At 42.8% G+C, this 23,412-nt stretch overlaps 1 protein-coding gene across 1 annotated transcript; it reads left to right on the top strand.

Moving 5' to 3' along the window:
• The first annotated feature begins 7,270 nt into the window (after positions 1 to 7,270).
• ccnd1 (cyclin D1) lies at positions 7,271 to 13,855 on the top strand. The gene is made up of 5 exons (XM_020631513.3): positions 7,271 to 7,680; positions 8,885 to 9,100; positions 10,325 to 10,484; positions 10,849 to 10,997; positions 11,092 to 13,855. Exons 1-5 carry the CDS (start codon positions 7,483 to 7,485, stop codon positions 11,245 to 11,247), a joined length of 879 nt encoding a protein of 292 aa, XP_020487169.1. The 5' UTR covers positions 7,271 to 7,482; the 3' UTR covers positions 11,248 to 13,855.
• Positions 13,856 to 23,412: the final 9,557 nt, after the last annotated feature.

The following is a 23,412-nucleotide window of genomic DNA, read 5'->3' as shown; positions in this document are numbered from 1 at the left end:
GCACTCACACTAGGCAATCCGTACCGTGCCGAAGCACGCATCACCCATAAAGTCCAGTTTGTTTGACCAGTGTGAGTGCTCTGATCCGTGCTCGAGCACGGTACACTTCCTTAAGGGCGCGGTCACACTGGTCATCTGTACCGTGCCGTACTCAAGCACGATTGCCCCCCCCGCTGCGCTATCCCCACACTGGCCGGCACGGTCCGCGGTCACACTACACAGGACTATCCGTGCTTAAAAGCACGATTACCTCTTGTACATAATGTCTTAATACAACACATGCACGCTTTATGTTATTATGAAGCTCAGTTTACAAACAGGCGGACGAGAAAGAGAGAGAGAGAGAGAGAGAGAGAGAGCGAGAGAGAGAGAAAAAAAGAGACGCGATAAATAAATGAATTGTTCTCCGATGGAGAACAACACAGAGAACATGAGAGCTACTTTGTGTCTTATATTGTGTCATGTTAGTCAGATACAGACATGAAACTCTGGATTTCTCCATAATGAAGGCTGTCAGCGTTGTTTACCCGCGTGCTTGTGCTCGTGTATGAAGTGTACCGTGTTGAAACACACCTCTCTGAAGTGAGCCAAAGCCAAGGAAGTGTACCGTGCCTGAGCACGATACGGAGCGGTCACACTGGTCAAATGAACTGGACTTTAGGGTTGAAGCGTGCTAGGGCACGGTACGGATGGCCAGTGTGACTGTGCCCTAAGAGGTGTGCTTCAGCGCGGTATAGCTCATACACGAGCACAAGCTCACAATGTTGACAGCCTTCATTATGGAGAAATCTGACTAAAATGAGTAAAATAAACCACAAAGTCAGTAAAGTAGCTGTCATGTTTTCTGTGTTGTTCTCCAATGTGCAGTCACGACAGCTCGTGCTTTTTGTTTTTTTTGTTCTCAAGTCCGCCTGTCTTGTAAACTATGCACATTGTTGTGATATGAGAAGACAATTTTCTCACCGCTGTCGCTCAACATTCTCCAACACACTAATATATGTGCTTCTAATGGAGAATAATGTGTGATAATAAGTAAAAAATGATGCTGGCGTTGTCAGCCCTTGTTCTTTTATTAGTGGAACAAGAATTCCATATCATGCACTCATGGCTCTCCTGTTTCGCTTAGCTGAACAGCCAATCAGAGAGATTCCTACCCCTGACCGCGCCGGCTACGGCTCACTCCGATTCAACATGTAGAGTAACATGTAATAAAAGACCAACTGGGGCCGACGGGTAGTGACGGAGCTAGACACACCACAAAATCTATAGGATGACGACAGGTCTCCTTGGTGTGTCAGGGCCTTTACAGGACTTCTGAACATGGGGCATGCACTAACCACTAGACTATCAGTGCCCTACTATTCCACTCTTTTGTTGATACTGTGACGATGTCCAATAACAACGTCTTACACAATTCAAGATGACCATTGATATTAAGGCAAATACATCATAGCGTCAGACTTTGCTTCAACTGTTCAGTCGTCGTCTGGGATACCATTAAAATCAGAGCCTCTTTTACATGTCACAGCCTAACTCCTTAAGACCCCCCCTCCACATGACAGGAAAATGTCTTTTTAACATTAGACATTTTAGACATTAACATTTTAACATTTAACACTTTCGGGGGCAGGTTGACCTGAAGCTGAGCGGGAGCCTTTGTCTTCCTAAAGAGAGAGACCTTCTCTTTCATGTTCCCTCAGAGGCTTTGTGTTTCCTGTTCTGCATCTTATTCTATCAGGTTTGCTTTTGGTTTTAACTTACACATGGAGAAAACACACAACGTGGTGTGGTGTGTTAGCTGTTAGCTTAGCACGATGTGTCACACTGAGAAACATTTAAAGTATTTACAACTCTTTGAACCGCCCTGCAGCTCGTGTTGGAGTTACATTTAACCCCCGACTGTTCTCAAATATTAGCAGGGATAGCAGTTAGCCTCATTCACAGATACTTATCACAGCAGCACCCTGTGGACTCTGGTTGTGTGAGTGTGATATGGGGATACATGCATTCCAACCTCCCCCCGCCGCCCCCCCCTTTCCCCCACCCACATTCCCACTCACCCATTGTGCTGCTTTTTTTTCTTCTTCCTCTTATCCTTGCCCTTGGCCCTACACGGCCCCACAAGCACCCACCCACCCATCCATCCATCCAGCCAGACCAGAGGTGCTGTTAGGTCAGATGTGGTGCAGGACACACATACCAACACACACAGAGTGACCCCCGCCTATCTGTGTTCGCGGATCACTTCACAGGACAATCTCCCGATCCATCTCTGCCCTCTGCATATCCACCTCCTTCTCTCCTCCACTCTTACATTCAGGAACTGCCAGTGTGTGTGTGTGTGTGTGTGTGTGTGTGCGTGTGTGCGTGTGTGCGTGTGCGCGTGTGCGTGTGTGCGTGTGTGTGTGTGCGTGTGTGTGTGAAAGCATCTTAACTTCAAGCCTCCTGCAAACACACACCCAACTTTGCTCTCAGGGACAGTTGGAGGCAGTGTAACACAAATGTTTGAGAATTTTTGTGTTGCAAAAAAAAAAAATATTGCTGCTTTTACACATGCACAAAACTCCTAGAAACTTCCTGAAGCTTTTAGGGTAGCGTATGTGATTAACCAGCTGATTCTTCACAGTGATATCCAGAAATTTCCTGGCAGCCCCCTAGTCAGAATGAGCTGATGTGAGAATGCTGCAGGAAATATTCACATTTATATGCTGTGACCGGCGCAGCATACCTTTTCTCTTCTCCGCTCTTTTGCCCATATTGCCATCGTGTCAAACTGTATAGGTAGCATTGAAATAAAGGCAAAAATTCTCACAGTCGTATAGCAAGCTTTTGCTTGTACGAACATCACTTCAGAGTTTTTTTTTACGTCATGCCCTGCCTCTTTAGAGCTCCAATCCAACAGGGATAGTCTCCCGCTAAAAGATGCATGACTAAAGCCTGATTTACAAAACTAAACTAAAGCATAAACTCCTCCGATGTCTCCTCTTTTGTCTTCTTTGCAACAATTGCAATATAATCAACTGCTGCTCAAATGTATCAGCTCCAAGTCCAAAATAAAGTCTGCTCAATTTCAGTCGCCATGGTTTCCTGAACACTGAAAGTGGTGATTTAACCATAGCATAGAAATCACACTGCCAACTAGCGTTTGTGTTGCAGAGCTACCACACACTAACGCACAATTAGCGTAGATTGAATGCAGAACAATACATTTGGCTTAGAACTTGGAAAGTTATAGGACATTCTGAATCTGCCTACTTTTCTTTGCATACATGTCTGTTGTACAAAAAAAAAACCATTACAGTCATGAAGCTAATCAATAACCAACAATCACTGGTGTGTGGTTCTGTTGGGCACATGCAGGAATGAAAGGCATGCTGCAGTCTGCTGCCTTCGACGGCTGAGGGTACATTAAGATGAATGAGTAAATGTGTGTGTCTGTGTGCACGTGTGTGTGTTTGTGTGTGTGTGATGTGTAAACATAAAGGTGAAAACACAGCTAATGACAAAAACATTGAAAAACCAATGGTATGTGCTCGAGAAGGCATGGGGGGGGTCCTAGGAGCTCACACAAAGACACACACACAGTGAGTGAGTGAATGAAAGTTAGAGCTGTAGATGAATGAATTTCAGGACAGAGAGAATGAATGAATGGCAAACAGACAACAGACAGCAAGTTGATAATGAATCAGAGGAAACGCCTTTGTTTGAACAGTCAAAGTGAAACTAGTCATACCTGCTGCTGTGCACAGGACGACCTGCAGGAAACTGAAATAAGTCAGTTATTAAAGGTTCCTCCTGGTGTTTTTTTTTTTTACTGTTTAGAGTACAGAAAGTTTTATTACCTTCAAATCAATCAACTTCTCCTTACTGCATTTTGAGGACTTTACCTTTCTCTGTAAGAGCAACTGTACAACCACATTTCTCTCCAAGGAAAATTCAAGTATTTCTGATTCTGAATGTGCAGCTTTCTGCAAGCCAATAAGAAAACTACTTCTAAAATGATAGTTATTTTTTTTCTTTATGGAGTTTGGATTGAACATTTTGATGAAGCTTTGGAACGTCGGGAGAATCTTGACACTTTTTGGCAAACCAGGAAATATCTTAAAAGTTGCTCATGAAGTTTGAAAAAAACTTCAACTCAGATGAATATGCAAATGTTGTGATTTTGTCTAAAGGCTGCTTTGCTTGAGTACATTTGCATTTCATTTTTGTTTTAACAATATTGTGGCTGACAAGGGCAACCGACCTGTGATGACTAAACAACAGTCCAAAGCCTAAATGAGCAGCAGCTATAGAGCACTAGCTCTGTGTGTTTTTGGCTTTATGTATTTGCAGCATGTTTGATATTAGTTCAAATATTTCAGCTTTTCGCAGCATGTTATCATGTCTGCATTTGATTTCTCTTTTTTCCCTGTAAGGTGTTTGGTTTCAACTTACACATGACGAAAAAACACACACGTGGTGTGGTGTGGTGTTAGCTGTTAGCTTAGCACGATGTGTCACACTGAGAAACATTTAAAGTATTTACAACTCTTTGAACCGCCCTGCAGCTCGTGTTGGAGTTACATTTAACCCCTGGCTGTTCTCAAATATTAGCAGGGATAGCAGTTAGCCTCATTCACAGATACTTATCACAGCAGCACCCTGTGGCCTCTGGTTGTGATATGGGATATCGATATTGAAATGCATGTTTGATATTAGTTCAGATGTTTCAGCTTTTCGCAGCATGTTATCGTGTCTGCATTTGCTTTCTCTTTTTTCTGTAAGTTCATTCAGCTGTTGCAGGTCGGTTACCATTTAACAAACCTTCAGATTGCATCCAAACTTTGCTACACAGCATGTTGATGTTAGCATTTAGCCTCATGTTGCATCAAGCATGGTTGACTTTGACTTGTATGACCTCTTTTTATTGCTTCATTACCTGCCATGGAAGTATTGAGATATCTATCACTGATACTAAGTACATGAATATGATATTCTGTTCTCTGCATGAACTCGTGTGAATCTGAAATCAACAGATTCAAATCAATTTCAAAATGTGTTTAAAATGAGTCACAGCAGCACAGTCTTCATGTGATAAACTGCAGTCTGATGGATCGTCGCTCTGAGCTGCTGTGATCAGGACTCTGAAGCGTCTCTCTGCAGCAGCTCCCCCGTCCCTTTAAACAACTTCCTGCCCTGTTACCATAAAGCTGCTAGAAGAGTCTCACTGCAAAAGTCACATGCTCCTGCTCCCTTTGTTTCCCACAGAAAGACTGTGTGTGTGTGTGTGTGTGTGTGTGTGTGTGTGTGTGTGTTTGTGTGTGTGTGTGTGTGTGTGTGTACAGGAGAGGACAGATTAAAACACAATCACATTGCAGAGAACTGAACAGGATAAAAGGAACATGAAGAAAGAAACGTATAATATCAAGAAGTTAAAAAGGTGCCAAACTTTTGAAATGTGTAAACTTTTTTAGAGTTATAATTCATCTTAAAAGTCTGTGAGGAGATCAAATGGTGTTTTTGATATAGTGTTAACACATCACATTTTTTATTATAATATGAAATATGTATCACTTTTTACAACTTTTGTGTTGTTTATGTTGTATAAATGGAAGGCAAACAGATAAATACTTCTCTTAAATAAATAACCGATGAACCAGAGCCGTAATGTCTCTGTTTAACTCACATGTAAAAATGAAGGTGAATCATTTTTTGTATATTAATGCGTAAGTGCATGATGAATACATGTTTATAGAGTCATACTGAGTACAAGAGAGTCGATGTGTGTTTGCTCTGTAACTCTGCAGACATTACGGTAGTCGACTCAACAGCCCAGAGAGGAATTCATGGAATGTGGAAAGCTCTGATTCACAGAGAAACTGGACTAAAATGTGTTAAACTTCACACTAAATGTTGCTCTTAACTGTAGTTCATAAAAACAATCCCCACTGCAGGGTCTGACCAATTAACTGTGAATGAAGCCGTCCTGATTAAAGTATCGATCGGTCCTCTCATTGGTCACTTTTTTTTTTGCACAGAAAATAAAACATCGGTGTTGTTTTTTTTTTTTTTTTAATGATGTCTCTGATTGGACTTTGGTTGGGTTTATCAAATGTGAACTTTTACACCAGCAATGAACTTTTCCCCATATGAAAAGTTTCATCGACATCTGCCTAGTAACAGCAAATCCTCCCATTGGTGCAGCTGCAGTCTCCTCCCGTCTGTGTGTGTGTGTGTATTAGAAAACTCTCTGTTACACACACTGTTTGTAACTTACATCAAACTTTTATTTCTAAGATGTGAGATAATGATGGACTCCATAGAGTGGCCAAGAGTTTAATCATTGTTTTCTGTTATTATGTATTAGTTAGTAGGTTCTTTGAAACTCAAATCTGTATTTTTTTTTCCAGCTCAGACCTGAGGAGTTGAGACAAACATTTCAAAGTTAAAAAAGTTATTAAATAGAGCCAGTTAGAAACAGAGAAAGAGACGAAAACAACATTCACACTTTTTCATTCATAGTTTTGATCAATGTTGACCTCACAGGGACACACATCCTGGAGTTGCAGTTTGTCATGAAGGTGACTGTATTATTAAAGTTATTGTATTGATCTCCTCATTATTATGTTCATATCTGACATTAGAAGCATGCAGGCTTGAACGCAACACAGTGGGAGAAACTTTTCATAACTCACAAAGGGAGTCAGAAACTTGTCCAGTGTTTTTCTTATCTAACAGAGTACAGATGAGTTAGATGATACATGTGGGTGATTATTATGTCTATATTATGTTGTTGTTCTGATCTAAAATAAAGAGTATGCTGTGTTATTGTGAACAGCTTGTTGTCCATGTGCATGTGCTCCCCTCATGTCCTCACAGCTTCTCTTAGTCACTCTCACAGAAGCAAGAGGAAGGGGGGGTGAGTCCATACCGCCCCCTACCGGCCGCTCCGCGCTCCTCCCCCGCCCCCCAGGACAGACAGAAGTCTCCCAGCCGGAGCCCCGGACCTCCCACCACAGCCACCAACCCCCCCCCCCCCCCCCCCCCCCTTCCACCTCAGAAGCTCGGCGGCTATAGGAGGAGGGGCCCTGACTGAACTTATAGATGTGTATATAATAGAATCCCTTCCTCGCAGACTGCTTGTCTCTTTGATCCCCCCCCACTCACTCCCTCCCTCACCCCCCCTCTTAACAACAGCTGACGTCATTGCGCTCACCCTCCTCCTCCTTCGTCAGCAGCGCGCACGCAGATGGACGCAGTGTGTGTTACGTGTGCGCGCTATAGCCGGGCGCGAGGCAGGAGTTTTTGTCTCGCGGGGGAAAGCGCTCTGAGCTTCAGAGGGCTCGCGCACACCGGAGGAGCAGCAGCACGCAGCAGCAGCACGCAGCAGCCCCGCAACAAGAGCGTGATTTAACCCCACAGAGGAGCGACAGCCTGCCCCGCACAGACCCGCACTGTATATCCAACACATTATTATTTATATTCAGAATAACCTTTATTATGGAGGACCAGCTGCTTTGTTGCGAGGTGGACTCCATCCGGAGAGCTTACCAGGACGTGAACCTGCTCACGGACCGGGTCCTGCACACCCTGCTGCGCGCCGAGGAGAACTACCTGCCGTCTCCAAACTACTTCAAGTGCGTGCAGAAGGAAATAGTTCCCAAAATGAGGAAGATCGTCGCCACCTGGATGTTAGAGGTACTTCACTGAACTTTGTGTGTGTGTGAGCTGACCTTCTGCTGTGTGTGAGTGTGTAGCCTATGTGTGTGTGTGTGTGTGTGTGTGTGTGTGTGTGTGAACAGAGCTGATCTAACACATTAGAGATGAATGTGAGTGTGTTTGAGGCTCAGTGTGTGTTATGTTACATAAACACTGTGAAAAGTATGTCCTCGTTGAGTTCTGGGTGGTCCTCCGGGCCGTCAGAGGAGATCTAGGTCTCCAGCCTGCTCTCCTTATCAAAATCTTCAGTGACACTATATTTCTTATCATCTTTATATTCTAGAAGCTTGTGATATGTGTAAACCTGGGGGAAATATTCCCAAATAAAAGCAATGTACACGTATGCAGTCCGGGCCCGTGCCAGTAGGCTATTACGCGCCATCTTTGTTGTCGCGCATGGAGGAGGATTTTAATCTCGTAAAAAATCTAAAACAGCACCAACAATGACAGTGAGTGTGTTCAAAGTGGCAGAAATGCTTCTTTCTAATCGGTGGGTTCGGTTCTTTGGGCTGTGGCCGGTTCGGCTGCTTTCAGCGGAGAAGAGGCTCCACCGCCCGAGGGGCTCGCGCCGGGAAAAGGGAGATTTTATAAAAATGTTAAAGTACAAAATCCATTTTCACTGTCGGGTTTGATAAAGTAGATAATTCCCGATATTTACATGTACTTTTGAGTTGATTTCTTTCGATCTTTATATTTTTTATTAATTTTTAAACCCGTGCATCGGAGAGCTGAGGACAGCACGTGAAAAACACCTCCGTGTGAGAAATGATTTTTATAAAATCCACACGCGTCACAATTCGACACATTTGACTTTCATCCGATCAGGGAATCGACGAGGATCATTTTCATGCTGATTTCAAGCGCGCTGATAATTTTTTTATATTTTTAAATGTTTTTTGAAAAGATGACGAAGTTGAAATTAGAGTGAAACTTGCATGGACGCCACCTTTGTGTCTCCGTCAGAACTGACTGCAAACTCATTCTCGCTGTTTTCTCATCTGCTGCAGTCTCATGAGAAGATCAGTTTGTTTTCGGTTCAAATTAAATGTGTATTACATAGTTTGTTTTGTAGATGATGTTTTTAACTCAAACGAACAGGATGCTCGGTGTGTTAGGAGGAGTGTATTTAGCATTCACTGGATTGAGATTGTGCTGACTTTAAGTGCTTTTTCTCACCTCTCAGGTGTGCGAGGAGCAGAAGTGTGAGGAGGAGGTGTTTCCGCTGGCTATGAACTATTTGGACAGATTTTTATCGGTGGAGGCCACCAGGAAAACGAGGCTGCAGCTGCTGGGAGCCACGTGCATGTTTCTAGCATCCAAGATGAAGGAGACTGTTCCTCTGACTGCGGAGAAACTCTGCATCTACACCGACAACTCGGTGCAGCCCGGAGAGCTGCTGGTAATTCACTTCATCATGTTATATAACACACGTACATTACCGGAGCAGCTGCACAGAGCGCTTGAGCAGAGTTAGGAGCTCACTTTTAGAAAAAAAAATAAAAAACTTTATTATTATTATTAGGCTATATATGTAACAAATCAATTAATTCTATAAGTAGATAAATCAGCGTGTTCGGAGGTGTAAACAAACGAGCAGAGCAGCTCTGAGGCTGAATGGCAGCCTGTGACTCTCTCATGGTGACTGCAGGCCTCTCTCATTTCATGAATGGTTTCAGTGACTGCCAAGAAAACACCGAGTCACAGCGACACCTAGCGGCCAAAGGGCATATCTGAAGGAAATACATAACCGAGTCCAGGCACACACTCTGTCTAATCAGGTCTGCATGATCAGGAAAACAAATGAATTCTTTGATCAAATTCAAAGATATAACTAATGCGCTTGGAATCGGTCCTTTTAAAATGTATTTAACATTTGAAAAAACCCGTCAAGGAGCATTTGATGGTTTTATTTTATCTTAAGGAGAAAAAACTGTAAATCAGAACATTCTCCACAGCGCTGTGGCGGTTCATCAAAATGTAACAAGAACTTCAAAATGCTTCTTCTGTGACTATAATGTTGCACTCAACTTGGCTGAAGTTTCGATAATATTTTGTAAAAATGCAGAACTAAAACAACTGACACTGAGTGCGGTTGTTTCCAATGTGTTCCTTGGAGCCCCCTTAATAGTTTTTATTGATAAAATCCATACAGAATAAATGACCTTTATATAAATTACTTAATAAGTGTGCAATCAGGATTTCAGTTTATAGGAGCACATTTTGACCACCTCAGAGTAGACAAAGCCTTTACCCCCCACCCCCTCCCCTCCAAGAGTTCTGGCGCCCCCTAGGGGGGTCCAGACCCCAATCTGGGAACCAATGAATTAGTGTACGCATAGGTCGTTAAGTAAACAGTAAATCCAACTACATGAGGAACACTTTTTTTGTATACCTAATCCTCTTCAGGGAATCAGAATGACCTGAGATAAGATAAGTGTAATTCAAGCGATGATATAAAGTGGATCAACGTTGATCAAATAAGGATAGAAAGAACAAAGACACGACACAGTATTATTGTAAGAGTATAAGTGTGTTATAAAACAGTAGTAAAATGACTGCAGTGTTCAGGAGGTCATGTTTCTGTACTCTTGACTCACCGCTCTGCCTCTGCTCCCCTCTTCAGCAAATGGAGCTGCTGGTTCTCAACAAACTCAAGTGGGACCTGGCTTCAGTCACGCCTCACGACTTCATCGAGCACTTCCTGTCCAAGCTGGAGATCCACCCGTCCACCAAGCAGATCCTCCGGAAACACGCGCAGACCTTCGTGGCTTTGTGTGCAACAGGTGGGACGCGTCTCCTCCTTCTTCTCTGGATTAGAGCAAAAAAAAAAGACTGATATTTCTGTCAGAATCCTGGGCAGTTCATCTGTCACTCAGAACAGAACCAGAGTTTAGAATTCAAGTTAGCTTTAATGTTGACTTTGTGAAACAGATTTTATTTTCTGCTTCATCCTGTTTTTATAGTAAAAGCCTTTATTCTTTGTGCACAGGAAACAGAGGCTTCTTTGTTTTATGACATCATGTCATAACTTAATTAATAGTCTAAGAAATGAAGACCCAACATGCACTGTGGACGATTAAGATTTCAATCAGAGTGACTGTGCTGTAGATGTCATGTGTGTAACTCAGCTCTGGTTGTTTCCCACAGACGTTAACTTCATTGCCAGTCCTCCGTCCATGGTGGCGGCGGGCAGCGTGGTGGCGGCGGTTCAGGGACTCTACCTAAAGAGTCAAAACGCCTCCTTGTCCTCCCAGAACCTCACCAACTTCCTGTCACAGGTCATCCGCAGTGACCCGGTAAGAAACACAGCTATAGTTCAGCTCATGCCTGTATGTGTGTGTGTGTGCAGGAGGGATGTGTCGCTCATTGTCGCTCTTGTCTCTCTCACAGGACTGCCTGCGAGCCTGTCAGGAGCAGATCGAGTCTCTGCTGGAGTCCAGCCTGCGGCAGGCTCAACAGCACGCCGGCAGCACGGAGAGCAAGCGAGTGGACGAGGACGTGGACCTGTCCTGCACCCCCACAGACGTCAGAGACATCAACATCTGAATGATGGAAAGAGCCGCGTCGCTCTGTGAACCTGATGATTTGAGGGAACGCTGCCCACTTGAGGGGGTTTTAAGGGAAGGGAGGGTGCCTCATATGAACTCAGCCTCCTCCTCCTCCTCCTCCTGCCATCATGGCTGACATGTCACTCACACGTCAGCTACAGCCAACAAGATGGGACATAGCGCCCCCCCCCCCCCCGCCTCTTGCTCGCCCTGCAACTAAACCCAAAGTTCTAATTCCTGCCAGCACCCCCCCTCCAATAGCGGGAAAAGAAAGTACAGAAATGTATAAGAGAGAGAGAGAGAGAGTCCATGAGCTGTGTGGGCTGGAGCCACACGGCAGACTTCTCCTCTGACAGTGTTTTAAAGTGGGAATCTTTAAATCCACAGACTCCACTGGCCTTCACTCACACACCTACTGAGCGTGTGCAGGAGGTCTCTGCAGTCTGTCCATGTCTGACTCTTATTACAGGAAAAAGAGCTTCTTACTCTTGTTTCACTTCTGTTGTGTTTCCACTGCCTGACCGAGCTCCCGACGTCTTGACACACTCGTTGTATCCCAGCTTTGCTTCAGTTTTAGTCACTTTATTATCTCTCATGTTAGACCTTCCGTTCTGTTAGTCTGAGACCTCTCCCTCTGCTTAAAGTGTGAAAAGCTGTTCTGGAACGACGTGCCGGGCTTGTTTCATGAAATCAAATCGTTGCACAAACAAGCAGAGCACTCCACTGGGCCGCCAGAGGGGCTGGGCGATGTGTGGAACTCATCCACTTCTTATTATGATCTCTGAAGAGTCTCATGATATCAATGAACCGAAGCCTCGAGTAAACAACACACATCAATATCATTCAATAAAATCAGCTCGATCACATTTAGACCCCGTTTTTGTACGGAAGCCCTTTTCCAGTGATTTGGGTTGTTTTTCTCGAGCTCTGAACTATGTATCTTGTTATAACGGAGATCATTTTTATCGCCAAGCCCTACACTTTTAATTGTTTCCTTCTCTTCCTATTTTGACCATTCCAACTTGTTTGCTAAAAAAAAAAAAAAAAAAAAAAAAAAAAAAAAGCACTTTTTGGTCAGCGCTGCTGGCCGTCTTAAAAAAAGTTTTTAAAAACAACATATAAAAGGAGTGGTTGGGGCTGTGGGGGCGGGGCCTTGGGCAGGAGTGTTTTTCTGGTGGAGAGGTTGCATCTCGCTTTGAGCTGATCATCTGATGGGACAGAAGAGGTGACCAGAATGGGAAAAAAAACAAAACGTTCAGACTGAATGCTGCTCGACGTGCCGTGACGCTCACAGAGCCGCTGTTCTGCTGACGCTGCCTCACAGGTCCAGCTTTTAGTTCAACAGGTGTTTCAAACAGGCAGAGCTGCTCGTACATCCCTGTAGTGTGCAGATCCAAAAGTAAAAAGAAGTATTGTTTTTCATAGCTCAAAATAATACTTCATTTTTTTACATAGTATTATTTATTTTTCTAGCGTGCTTTCCTCTCCCCCTGTCGTCCAGAAACATTTGTCAAACTAAAGCCGGTCTGAATCAGCAGGACAGCTCCTCTCCATCTGAAACACTCGACAAGTGTGTTGAGACTATTGAAATGATTTTTGCACAAAAGGGGGGGAGGGGGGGCTGCGTTTCATGGGGGGAAAGTGACTAAAGAAAAGAGGAGAGCAAAGCTGAAAAGACAGCAAACGAGGCAAAAAAGGGTGAAGGCTCAACAGGGAGGTGTGTCTTAATGCTGTAGAGTTGAAGTCAGGGTTCCTGTGCGAGGGAAGAGAAGATGGATAGATGACTCTAAAAATCCGGCTGTGCAGGAGCCCTGTGACGTAGGTTTCTGATTGTACATTAAGGATAGAGAGTAGGAGATAAAAACACTCCTTGTATTCCGCTGCTATAGAAATAAATCCCAGCTACGTGTTTTTGAAAAAAAAAAGACAAAAATGAGACAGAAAAGATTAAAAATGATGCTTTTCTCTTGTTGTTTGCTGCTACTTTTTTTTATACGTGTCAATATACTGCCATTTTAGGGTTGAATTTTCTCATAGAAAATTGTGTTATTGACATCCTCATTTATATGTAGACTCTATTTTTTTTTTGTTATTAATTACTTTTAATGATTTTCAGAATTATTCCAAAAAAAAAAGGAAAAAGAGACAATGTACAGAAAATGCTTTTGATCCACAATACCTCATGTGACAGTCCAGATCGATCTCTGATTTGTAGTCTTTACTTGTGGAGTTCTTGTTTGATTCTACGTGGTGGCTCTGTTAGGAGGGCGGACGATGTGATAACGGTGCCATAACAGAAAATGGGATCTGTATAACTCTGTTGAGTGTTAAACTGTCTCGCTGAAAGAGACTTTATCCCCCCTTTAGGCCCATAGTGGCCTTCTCCCCCACCCCCCCTTTTTATATTTATAAAAGACAAAAAACGCTTTTTTGCTCCATTTATCAAACTGTCAGTGAGTTGAGTTGTACATAGATTCAGTGTTCAGTAAGCCATAGAATCTTGTTTTGTTTTTACGAATCATTCCACACACTAAAGTGTCGACTGGGACAAACGGTGTGTTCATATCTGTGTCGACTACACAATAAAAACATGAATTAGATGAAAACTGTGTGTCTGTCCTTTCAATGACTTCTACTTTATTTTTGCTGCTGAGAACATTATGGTTAAAAGAAGTTTTGGAAAAAGTGGGTTCATTTGAAGCTGATTTGGGTGATACAGACTAACCAATCAGCACGAGCAGTTTGCAATCAAATAGAGAAAGACAAGCAAATAAAAAAAACCTACAAAAACATATTGAACATGCAACCAACCACACAAACACACACATACGTTTAGTTGTATAGTGCCTTTAGTCTTCTGACTACTCAACATGCTTTTACACCGCATGTCACACCTACACATTCACACACTGATGGTGTGTGACTGTAGGTGTGTCCACCAGAAGTAACTAGTCATACCATACCACCCACACATAAGCCGCTGATGTAACATCGTAGCAGTGCAAGTGTCGATGCTCCTCGTCCTCACCGCCGGCGACAGGCAGGTCTATGCCTCAGCTGGGCGGCAGTAGCTCAGTCTGTAGGGACTTGGGTTGGGAATCAGAGGGTCACTGGTTCAAGCCCTGGCACAGACCAGGTCCAGAAATTGGCCTGGTAGCTGGAGAGGTGCCAGTCCACTTCCTGAGTGCTGCAGAGGTGCCCTTGAGCAAGGCACCTAACCCCCCCACCAGCTCAGAGCACCCACTGCAGGCAGCCCCCTCACTCTGAGACCTCTCCATTAGTGCATGTCCATAGGATCCTGTGTGTGTATTTCAGCCAATGTTTGTGTAGCTTGTTAACTAGACAGAGTGTAAAAACAAATTTCCCCTCACAGGATCAGTCAAGTATACATTATTATTATAGCCACCGCCTCGTCGCTCTATTGCGGCTCGTAGAGATAGCCACAAACATCCGATTAGAGCACAAAATCCCCTTCATCCACATCAGTTTGAAGTTGAAACATATTTTGATCATACTTAAGTTATTCTAAACTTTCTCCATAGAGCCTGTTAGCAGCTTCCAAGCAAGATGGCAGATGTTGAGTTTGATTCTGGGAGTGAGTTCCCACCCACTGATCTGTGATTGGTCTGTAGCTTCAGTGTGTGTGTGTCCCCCCATCATGGGCGGGTTGAAAACATGAAGAAGTAGAGATGTAGTTTCACCCCCTCTAAACAAAGGAGCTTCCGATGACGCAAAATTAAGATTTTTGCATCATCGCCACCTCCTTTGCAGAAAAGAAATGAGGGCGGGATGCACGACCATTCAAAAATACTACCTGGTTTCTAATGATACAAAGCTTAATGCAAATGGGTGAAGTATCCCTTTAACAGACACAGATAATAAGGATTCAGAAAGTTTCCATGTTAAAGAATGAAGCGCATAAAAACTACAGTCCCTCGTGTCCTCTTGAGTGCGTCTGCAAAAGTCCCTGAAGACACTTACGCACCTATTCAAGCACTTTTTAACAGCAGAAATAAACATGTTAACAAAAAACAAATTAGGTCTGAGGAGCTCATTTCTCTATCAGCACACAGTGTTTTTGATTTTATGAAGGATAAGAGTTATTCATTATAAGATGCACAGAGCAGACTGAAGGGCAGGTGTGTTGTAGCTGTTTGACAGGAGGATAAAGGTCACCTCAGCTCCACCTCTTTGATTGTTTCTAGTTTGCCAGAAAGTTATGGTATGTTTTCAATATGCTGTCTTTAATGCTGTGCTATTGGGGAAAATACAACACGTACAACTATGATCTGTTTTCTTCCTTTCTTCCAAGTACAAAAATTTACCCCCCTAAGTCCTTTCCTTTTCACTTTTACTTTAATTTGATGAAAAACGTCTCTGTTTAAAGGAAAGGTTTGAATAAGAGAACATTAAAAGAGAAACACAGTAGAGGATGTTGCAGATGGCACTGCTGTGTAAAAACTACAATCGACGGATGATGGACTACAAACGTGGCATCTATTGCTTGGTGCATTATTACCGTGTCGTTGAATGCAGCAATAAAACAATTTAAAACAAATTTCATTTTCTCTCTTGTAAGCTATTAATGTTAAAGTTTTGTTCTGTCTTACTTTCAGTTTGTAAGTAATGAGTGAAACACTTTGAAGTGCAAAGCCAGCACACTCCACCGTCACAGTTCAATATTGACTTTATTTACCTCATTCTTCTTAATTATGATGGTAAAAAAAACAATGATCACATTTTGGCTCTAAGCGTCTTCAACATCCTCAAAAAAGCCGAAATCAAAATGTATATTTGCATTGATTTAACTTTGCATCAGCATTTCCAATATGGCCACCGCATTTGGGCTTCAAAACTCCCCTTTAGTAACCAATGGGTGACATCACTGACACTAAGTTAATGTTTCACCTAACTAAGGTGTTTTATGTGCTTTATTGAGTCAGAGTTGTGGGTTGTTGTTAACCCCACAGGGCCGCCTTAGGGTGGGGCGTAACATCTTGGGGTGTGTGTGTGTGTGTGTGTGTGTGTGTGTGTGTGTGTGTGTGTGTGTGTGTGTGTGTGTGTGTAACGGAGAGTGTTGTTGACTGTGTTTGTGTTTGAGCCGTCCATATGGGTCAACTGAAATACACAAAGATATGCTTTCACTTTCTGTCTCTGGGAGTTTTCAAAGGAAACCTTATTGACAGTCGTCAATGCTCGGTCCTGATTTTACCCGTACAGTGTGAGAACCCATGACATCTGGACATACAGTGTGAGCACAAATCATGAGCTTTGGTTGTGTGTCGTTAACAAATCAGTCGTACAGTGTGAGATGTCATTCCACCAACACATTTGTACAACTGAGTGAACATGCCTGGCTGAACTGACACAATCTTACACAGCACTCTGACTAAATTATCATTAAATCTACGACTGTTATAAGCAATAATTGTCATGACAACAATCCTCATGTTGCTGTCATCATCATCAGACTTTCCATTTTTACCTGCCTCCCACAGCTGAACTTTACCTCCCTGAACAACATCACCATCATCACTGAAATTATCAAAGAGAGAGAGAGAGAAGCTTTATGGAGGTTAACCAGCGGGGAAAATAATTAAGATAATTAAAATAATAATTAATTAATAATTATAGTTAAGTACATTTACATCGTATTTTAGAACAGTTTTGGTATTTCTATTTTCTGCTAGTTTATACATCTACTCCTACATCTGATTACTTTAATGTTACATTATTTAAAGAACCACATGCTGTGATTTTAAAAAGGCCCTTTAACAGACAAAGCTTCATAATCAATACATGCATGCACACACACACACACAGACACACACACACACAAACACACACACACACACACACACACACACACACACACACACACACACACACACACAGACACACACACAGACACACACACACACAAACACACACACACACACACACACACACACACACACACACACACACACACACACACACACACACACACACACACACAAACACAATAACACAGCACTAGGTGGCTTTAACTGCAACAAATGTTTCAACCTGTAAGTTCTGCTAATTTCCTGCAGCAGAGAGAACAAGAAAGTTCTGCCTGAATCCCCAAAGTTATTGTCTAGCTAATGATTAACATGAGTAATTGTGTACATGCGTGTGTGTGTCTGCGTGTGTGTGACAGTCCTCAATGATTTGTTATGCAAGGAATGTCTTTGATGGGGCTTCAGTGTGGAGGAAAAGGCGTGAAAAGTCTAATCCTTTCCCACAGGCCTGCCAGCGCCAGCTCAACCAGCAGCAGACAAAGACCCTCAACACACACGCACGCACACATGCACGCGCGCGCGCACACACACACGCACACGCACACGCACACGCACGCACACACACACACACACACAGAAACAGACACAGACACAGACACAGACACACACACACACACCCAACTCTTACACAAGCATTCTAATGTTGTCAAATCCAGTTTGCGTATACAATAGAAAGTTGGAATATGTAATATGTAGAAAGAAAGTTTGATTGTGTGTTATAAAAGTGAAAATGTTGAAACAAAAGAATAATTGTAACGTATTACAAAAGTTTCATTATAAAAATAAAATATATAGACCAAAAGATATTCTCTGAAATAAAAGAAGAGATGTACTGGAGATAAAGGAATACAAAGAATTAGAAGAGATCTGCCAGTAGAAAGTTGCAATAGCTGATGTGTGATATCACAAGAGCCTGTACCAGGAGCTGTGTAGCATGTTCTGACAGGTAAGGTCTGATCTTCCTGATGATTTCCATTTAAATGCTGTGGAGCGTAGATATATGATTCCACATTACATCCAACATCTGCTGTTGCAATGCAGTTTATGTGATATGTATGTAAAGGTTTTAATTTAAACGCTTTAACTTAATTAAGCCATTGAGATTCATACCCTCTTGTCCTTTTTTTGCGCTTCACAGAAAGGAGAGATCACATCCTATTTGTCATTTGACTTTTCTTTGAGTAGATTCATAGATTGATCATTTTACTTTTACTTAAAGTGTCATCAAATGAACCATACTTTTATACTACTATAGAACAATATTTGAGTTCTCTTTCCACCCCTGCTTCACACTATTCACACATTACTGCTATCTTAGTTGCACACAGAAGTGAGACAGTATGACTCTCCACTGGTCATCTTCTTTACAAAAACAGATGGCTATTCTCCTCATTAAAAAGTCTTCCTTTTTAATTAGCTGGTTAAGAGAGACTGATGGGGATGACACAGAGTGATAACCTGAAAGAATCAGGCTTCTAAAAGAACAAGGCATGTATTTTTTTCTGTAAACGGATGTCACGATTTGATCCAAAGAAAAAAGGGATCTAATACTGGGGTGAATAGATCATTTTCCCACCCCTACTTCATACTGTATTAGTGCTTTCACACTTGCAAAAAACTCCTGAAAAACTCTAGGTACCACCAGCAGGCCTGCACTCCGGGACCGCAACGCTCTCGAGGGACAGTACGGCACTAGTAGCTCCTTAAGATAAGATGGTGCCTGGCCATTTAGAGCTTTGTAAGTGAGAAGAAGGATCTTGAATTCTATTCTAGACTGTATAGGGAGCCAGTGCAGAGAAGCCAAGACAGGAGTAATGTGGTCCCTTTTCCTGGTTCTGGTCAGTACACGAGCTGCAGCATTCTGGACCAGTTGAAGAGTCTTTGGAGACTTGCCAGAGCACCCTGACAAAAGAGAGTTACAATAATCCAATCTGGAGGTAACAAATGCATGAACTAGTTTTTCTGCATCATTTTGCGACAGGATATTCCTGATCTTGGATATATTACGAAGGTGAAAATAGGCTGTTCTTGAAACTTGCCTGATGTGAGAGCTAAAAGACATATCTTGATCAAATAGAACTCCTAGATTCCTAACAGTGGTGCTAGATGCCAGGCTGATGTCACTAAGGACAGTCAAATCACTAGAAAAAGTCTCTTTGAGGTTCTTAGGGCCTAGCACAATAACTTCAGCCTTGTCTGAGTTAAATAGCAAAACATTTCTGGTCATCCAGGTCCTAACGTCCTTAAGGCACGTTTCTAGCTGACATAACTGATACATAGAGCTGAGTATCATCTGCATAACAGTGAAACTGTATGGAGTGTTTCCTCATAATATTTCCCAGAGGAAGCATATATAATGTAAAGAGAATTGGTCCAAGCACTGAACCTTGTGGGACTCCATGGCAAACTTTAGTGTGCATAGAGGATCACATGTACAAACTGAAATCGATCTGAAGTAGGATTCAAACCAACTTAAAGCAGTCCCTGTAATTCCAAGCAAATGCTCCAGTCTGTACAACAGGATCCGATGGTCAATGGTGTCAAAAGCAGAACTAAGATCTAACAAGATGAGCACAGAGAGAAGTCCCCTGTCTGAAGCTAGAAGTAGATCGTTTGTAACTTTAACTAGTGCAGTCTCAGTGCTATGGTGGACTCTAAATCCTGACTGAAACTCCTCAAATAAACTGTTGTCATGGAGAAAGTCACACAGCTACCACCTTCTCCAGGATCTTCGAGATAAAAGGAAGGTTGGATATAGGCCTATAGTTAGCTAGAGTTCCTGAATCTAGAGTAGGCTTTTTAAGTAGAGGTTTGATTACCGCTACTTTAAATGCCTGGGGTACATAGCCTGCCAGTAAAGACGAATTGATCATAACTAATATAGAGTTGCTAACTAAGGGAAAGACTTCCTTAAACAGTTTGGTTGGGATTGGGTCCAAAAGACAGGTTGACAGTTTCGACGCAGAAAAAATGGAATATAGCTCTGAAAGGTTGATTGGAGAAAAACAGTCGAGACTAATATCTGGTCCTGGAACTGTCTCTGCCATATCAAACGTATCCGCACCAGGTAAGGGCAGGAGGTTACCAATTTTGTCTCTGATGTCTAGAATTTTGTTGTTGAAAAAGCTCAGGAAATCATTACTGCTGAGGGCTAGAGGAATACAAGGTTCAATGGAGCCATGACTCTCTGTCAGCCTGGCTACAGTGCTGAAAAGGTATCTAGAATTGCCTTTGTTTTCCTCAATTAGAGAGGAGTAGTAGGCAGCTCGAGCGTGACGTAGAGCCTTCATATATCTTCTATGACTATCCTGCCAGAAAAAAAGAGATTCTACCGTTTTGGTCGAGCGCCATATTCTTTAAAAATTCCTCAACGATTGTTTTAGAGTACGGGTTTCTGAGTTGAACCATGGAGCCACTCTCCGCTGCTTGACAACCCTCCGTTCCAGGGGTGCAATCGAATCAAGAGTAACTCTCAGCGAATCCACTGCACTATCAACAAACTGATCTAGCTGAGAGGGACTAAAGCTATCATAAGAGTTTCCAACTGGGTTGAAACACAGTACTGAATCAAAAGCAGCTGAAATAGCTTCCTAAAATCTAGCTACAGCACTATCAGATAAACTTCTAGAGAGCACACCTCTTCCAGGCAGAGGTAATTCTGGCAAGACAAAGTCGAATGTAATAAGAAAATGGTCCAATAGAAGAGGATTTTCTAGGAAAACTGTAAGGTTATGGATTTTAATGCCATAAGCTAAAACAAGATCCAGGGTGTGGTTGAAACGATGAGTAGGTTCGTTTACCAACTGGGTGAAACCAATAGAGTCTAATAGTGACATGAAAGCTGTGCTAAGGCTATCATTATCAACATCCACATGGATATTGAAGTCACCTACAACAATTATTCTATCACTGCTGAGGACTAAATCTGATAAAAAATTCTGTAAATTCAGATAGAAACTCAGAATATGGGCCAGGAGGGCGGTAAACTACAACAACTAGAACTGGCTGAAAGGTTCTTGAGACTGGATGTGAAAAACTAAGAACAAGGCTTTCAAAAGAAGAAAACTTCAGCTTTGGTCGAGGGTTAACTAGAAGACCAGAATTAAAAATAGCTGCTACTCCACCACCTCGTCCGGTGTCTTGAGGTATATGAGTACAAAAATGACTGGGAGGAGTGGATTCATTCAAACTAACATATTCATCTTGACACAGCCAGGTTTCAGTCAAAAAAAATAAATCAATATGCTGATCTGATATCAGATCATTCACTAAAAGAGATTTGGATGCTAAGGATCTAATGTTCAAAAGACCGCAGTGAATCTTCTGATTTTTTTGCAAAATCGTATTCGTAGTTTTGATTCTAATGAGATTTTGACGATTTACGCCGTTTGGATGACTTATAAAAATGGGTCTGGAGCGGGGGACAGACACAGCACCTATAGTATAACTACAGTTAGATTCAGAATTACAGCTATAGTGACTGGGAGACAGATCTAAGGGAGGCGCAGAGAAGCCTCTAAGACTGCAGCTCTGCCTCCTGGTCTGAACTCTGTCTTGTTGTCAAGGTTTTGGACTAATAACCTCTGCTATGTTTCTAGATAATAGAGCTGCACCGTCCAAAGTGGGATGGATGCCGTCTCTAGCTAGCAGACCAGGTCTTCCCCAAAAAGACTGCCAGTTATCTATGAAGCCCACATCGTGTGCTGGACACCACCCCGACAGCCAGCGGTTGAGTGATGACATGCGGCTATACATGTCATCACTGGTCTGATTTGGGAGGGGTCCAGAGAACACTACGGAGTCCGACATCGTCTTAGCAAAAGTACACACCGACTCCACATTAACCTTAGTGACTTCCGACTGGTGAAGTCGGGAGTCATTAGTGCCGACATGAATTACGATTGTATCAAATCTACCTTTAGTCTTTGTCAGCAACTTTAAATGAGATGCGATGTCGCCCGCTCTGGCCCCGGGTATACACCTAACTATGCCCGCTGACTTTGCTAGCTTCACGTTTCGGACTATGGAGTCTCCAATAATCAGAGTTTTATTCTCAGCGGGTGTGTCACTTAGTGGGGAAAATTTGTTTGAAACGTGAAGTGGTTGGTGGGAAACCATGTGCTTCGATTTTCGACTATGCTTCCCTCGGACAGTAACCCAGCCACCGCCTCCCGGCTGCTCGGGAGCTACGGGGGGGGGAAGCCAAGCTATGTCGGCCCGCACCGGCTACAGGTGGCTGGCTAACTACTGCTGCATACGATGACTCTGACTCAATGGTGCAGAGCCGTCTCTCAGACACCCTCGCCTCCAAAGCTAAAAATAAACTACATTTCTTACATGTATCATTATCACTAAAGGAGGACGAGGAGTAACTTAACATCTGACACGTAGAGCAAGAGAGAGCAGGAGAGGGAGAAAAAGAAAAAGAAGCCATTGTAAAGCTAACTAACTAGCTAAGCTAAGAGTAGGTACACAGTAACACAGTACAGAGGAGAACAGAAGAGAAAATTATGCAATATGCTCACCCGTAGTTCGCTGCTCTGCTCAGGTGCTGCTCGCTGCTCTGCTCAGGTGCTGCTCGCTGCTCTGCTCAGGTGCTGCTCGCTGCTCTGCTCAGGTGCTGCTCGCTGCTCTGCTCAGGTGCTGCTCACTATGAAGTGACAGACATGACACGATCATATCAGAATTGATCTAATGGCACAAAACTAAAGTGGGCGGGAGTATTGGACAAAATAGCTGATTTTATTGGTGCAAGAGGTCCCAGTTTGTAGATGTGCTTTTTCAATGATAAAGCCCACTTTTACAATTGTTTGTAAATTATTCCACGGACCCCCCAAGCTATGGTTCGCGGACCCCTGGGGGTTCTGGGACCCCACTTTGAGAATCACTGCGCTGTACGACACTATAATGAGAATATATGCCTTTATATCAATGCTACATGTAGTCCAATGGAATGACACTATCAACAAAAGAGCGGAAAACAACATACTGGCAAACAGGAAACGTAATGCAGCCGTTAAATTATGTGCACTGAGATTGTAGTGGATCTTTGCACCGTGCACAGGATATAAACTCCCTCTAACCGCTAGGCTATCAGCGCCCCAGAAACACATAACACTGAAATAAAGGCAAATATTCTCATTATAGCATTGCATAGTGGACTCTGTTGCTTCGTCCGCTACTTCTGCATAGTTTTTTTTATGCCTCAGGAGACACACACAACAGGAGTTCATAATATGTGAAAATGGCTTAAATTGTCATTACAACAGTCACAGTTTGTTCTAGCTGGTGCCTCTCAATCTCACAACAGAATCTATTAACTCACTGACTGTTAAATTAAA

The sequence above is a fragment of the Labrus bergylta genome, chromosome 3 (genome assembly GCF_963930695.1).
Source record: "Labrus bergylta chromosome 3, fLabBer1.1, whole genome shotgun sequence".
NCBI classification, from domain to species: domain Eukaryota; kingdom Metazoa; phylum Chordata; class Actinopteri; order Labriformes; family Labridae; genus Labrus; species Labrus bergylta.
Note: the sequence above shows the minus strand (reverse complement) of the source record. Positions and strands in the feature narration are given on the sequence as shown.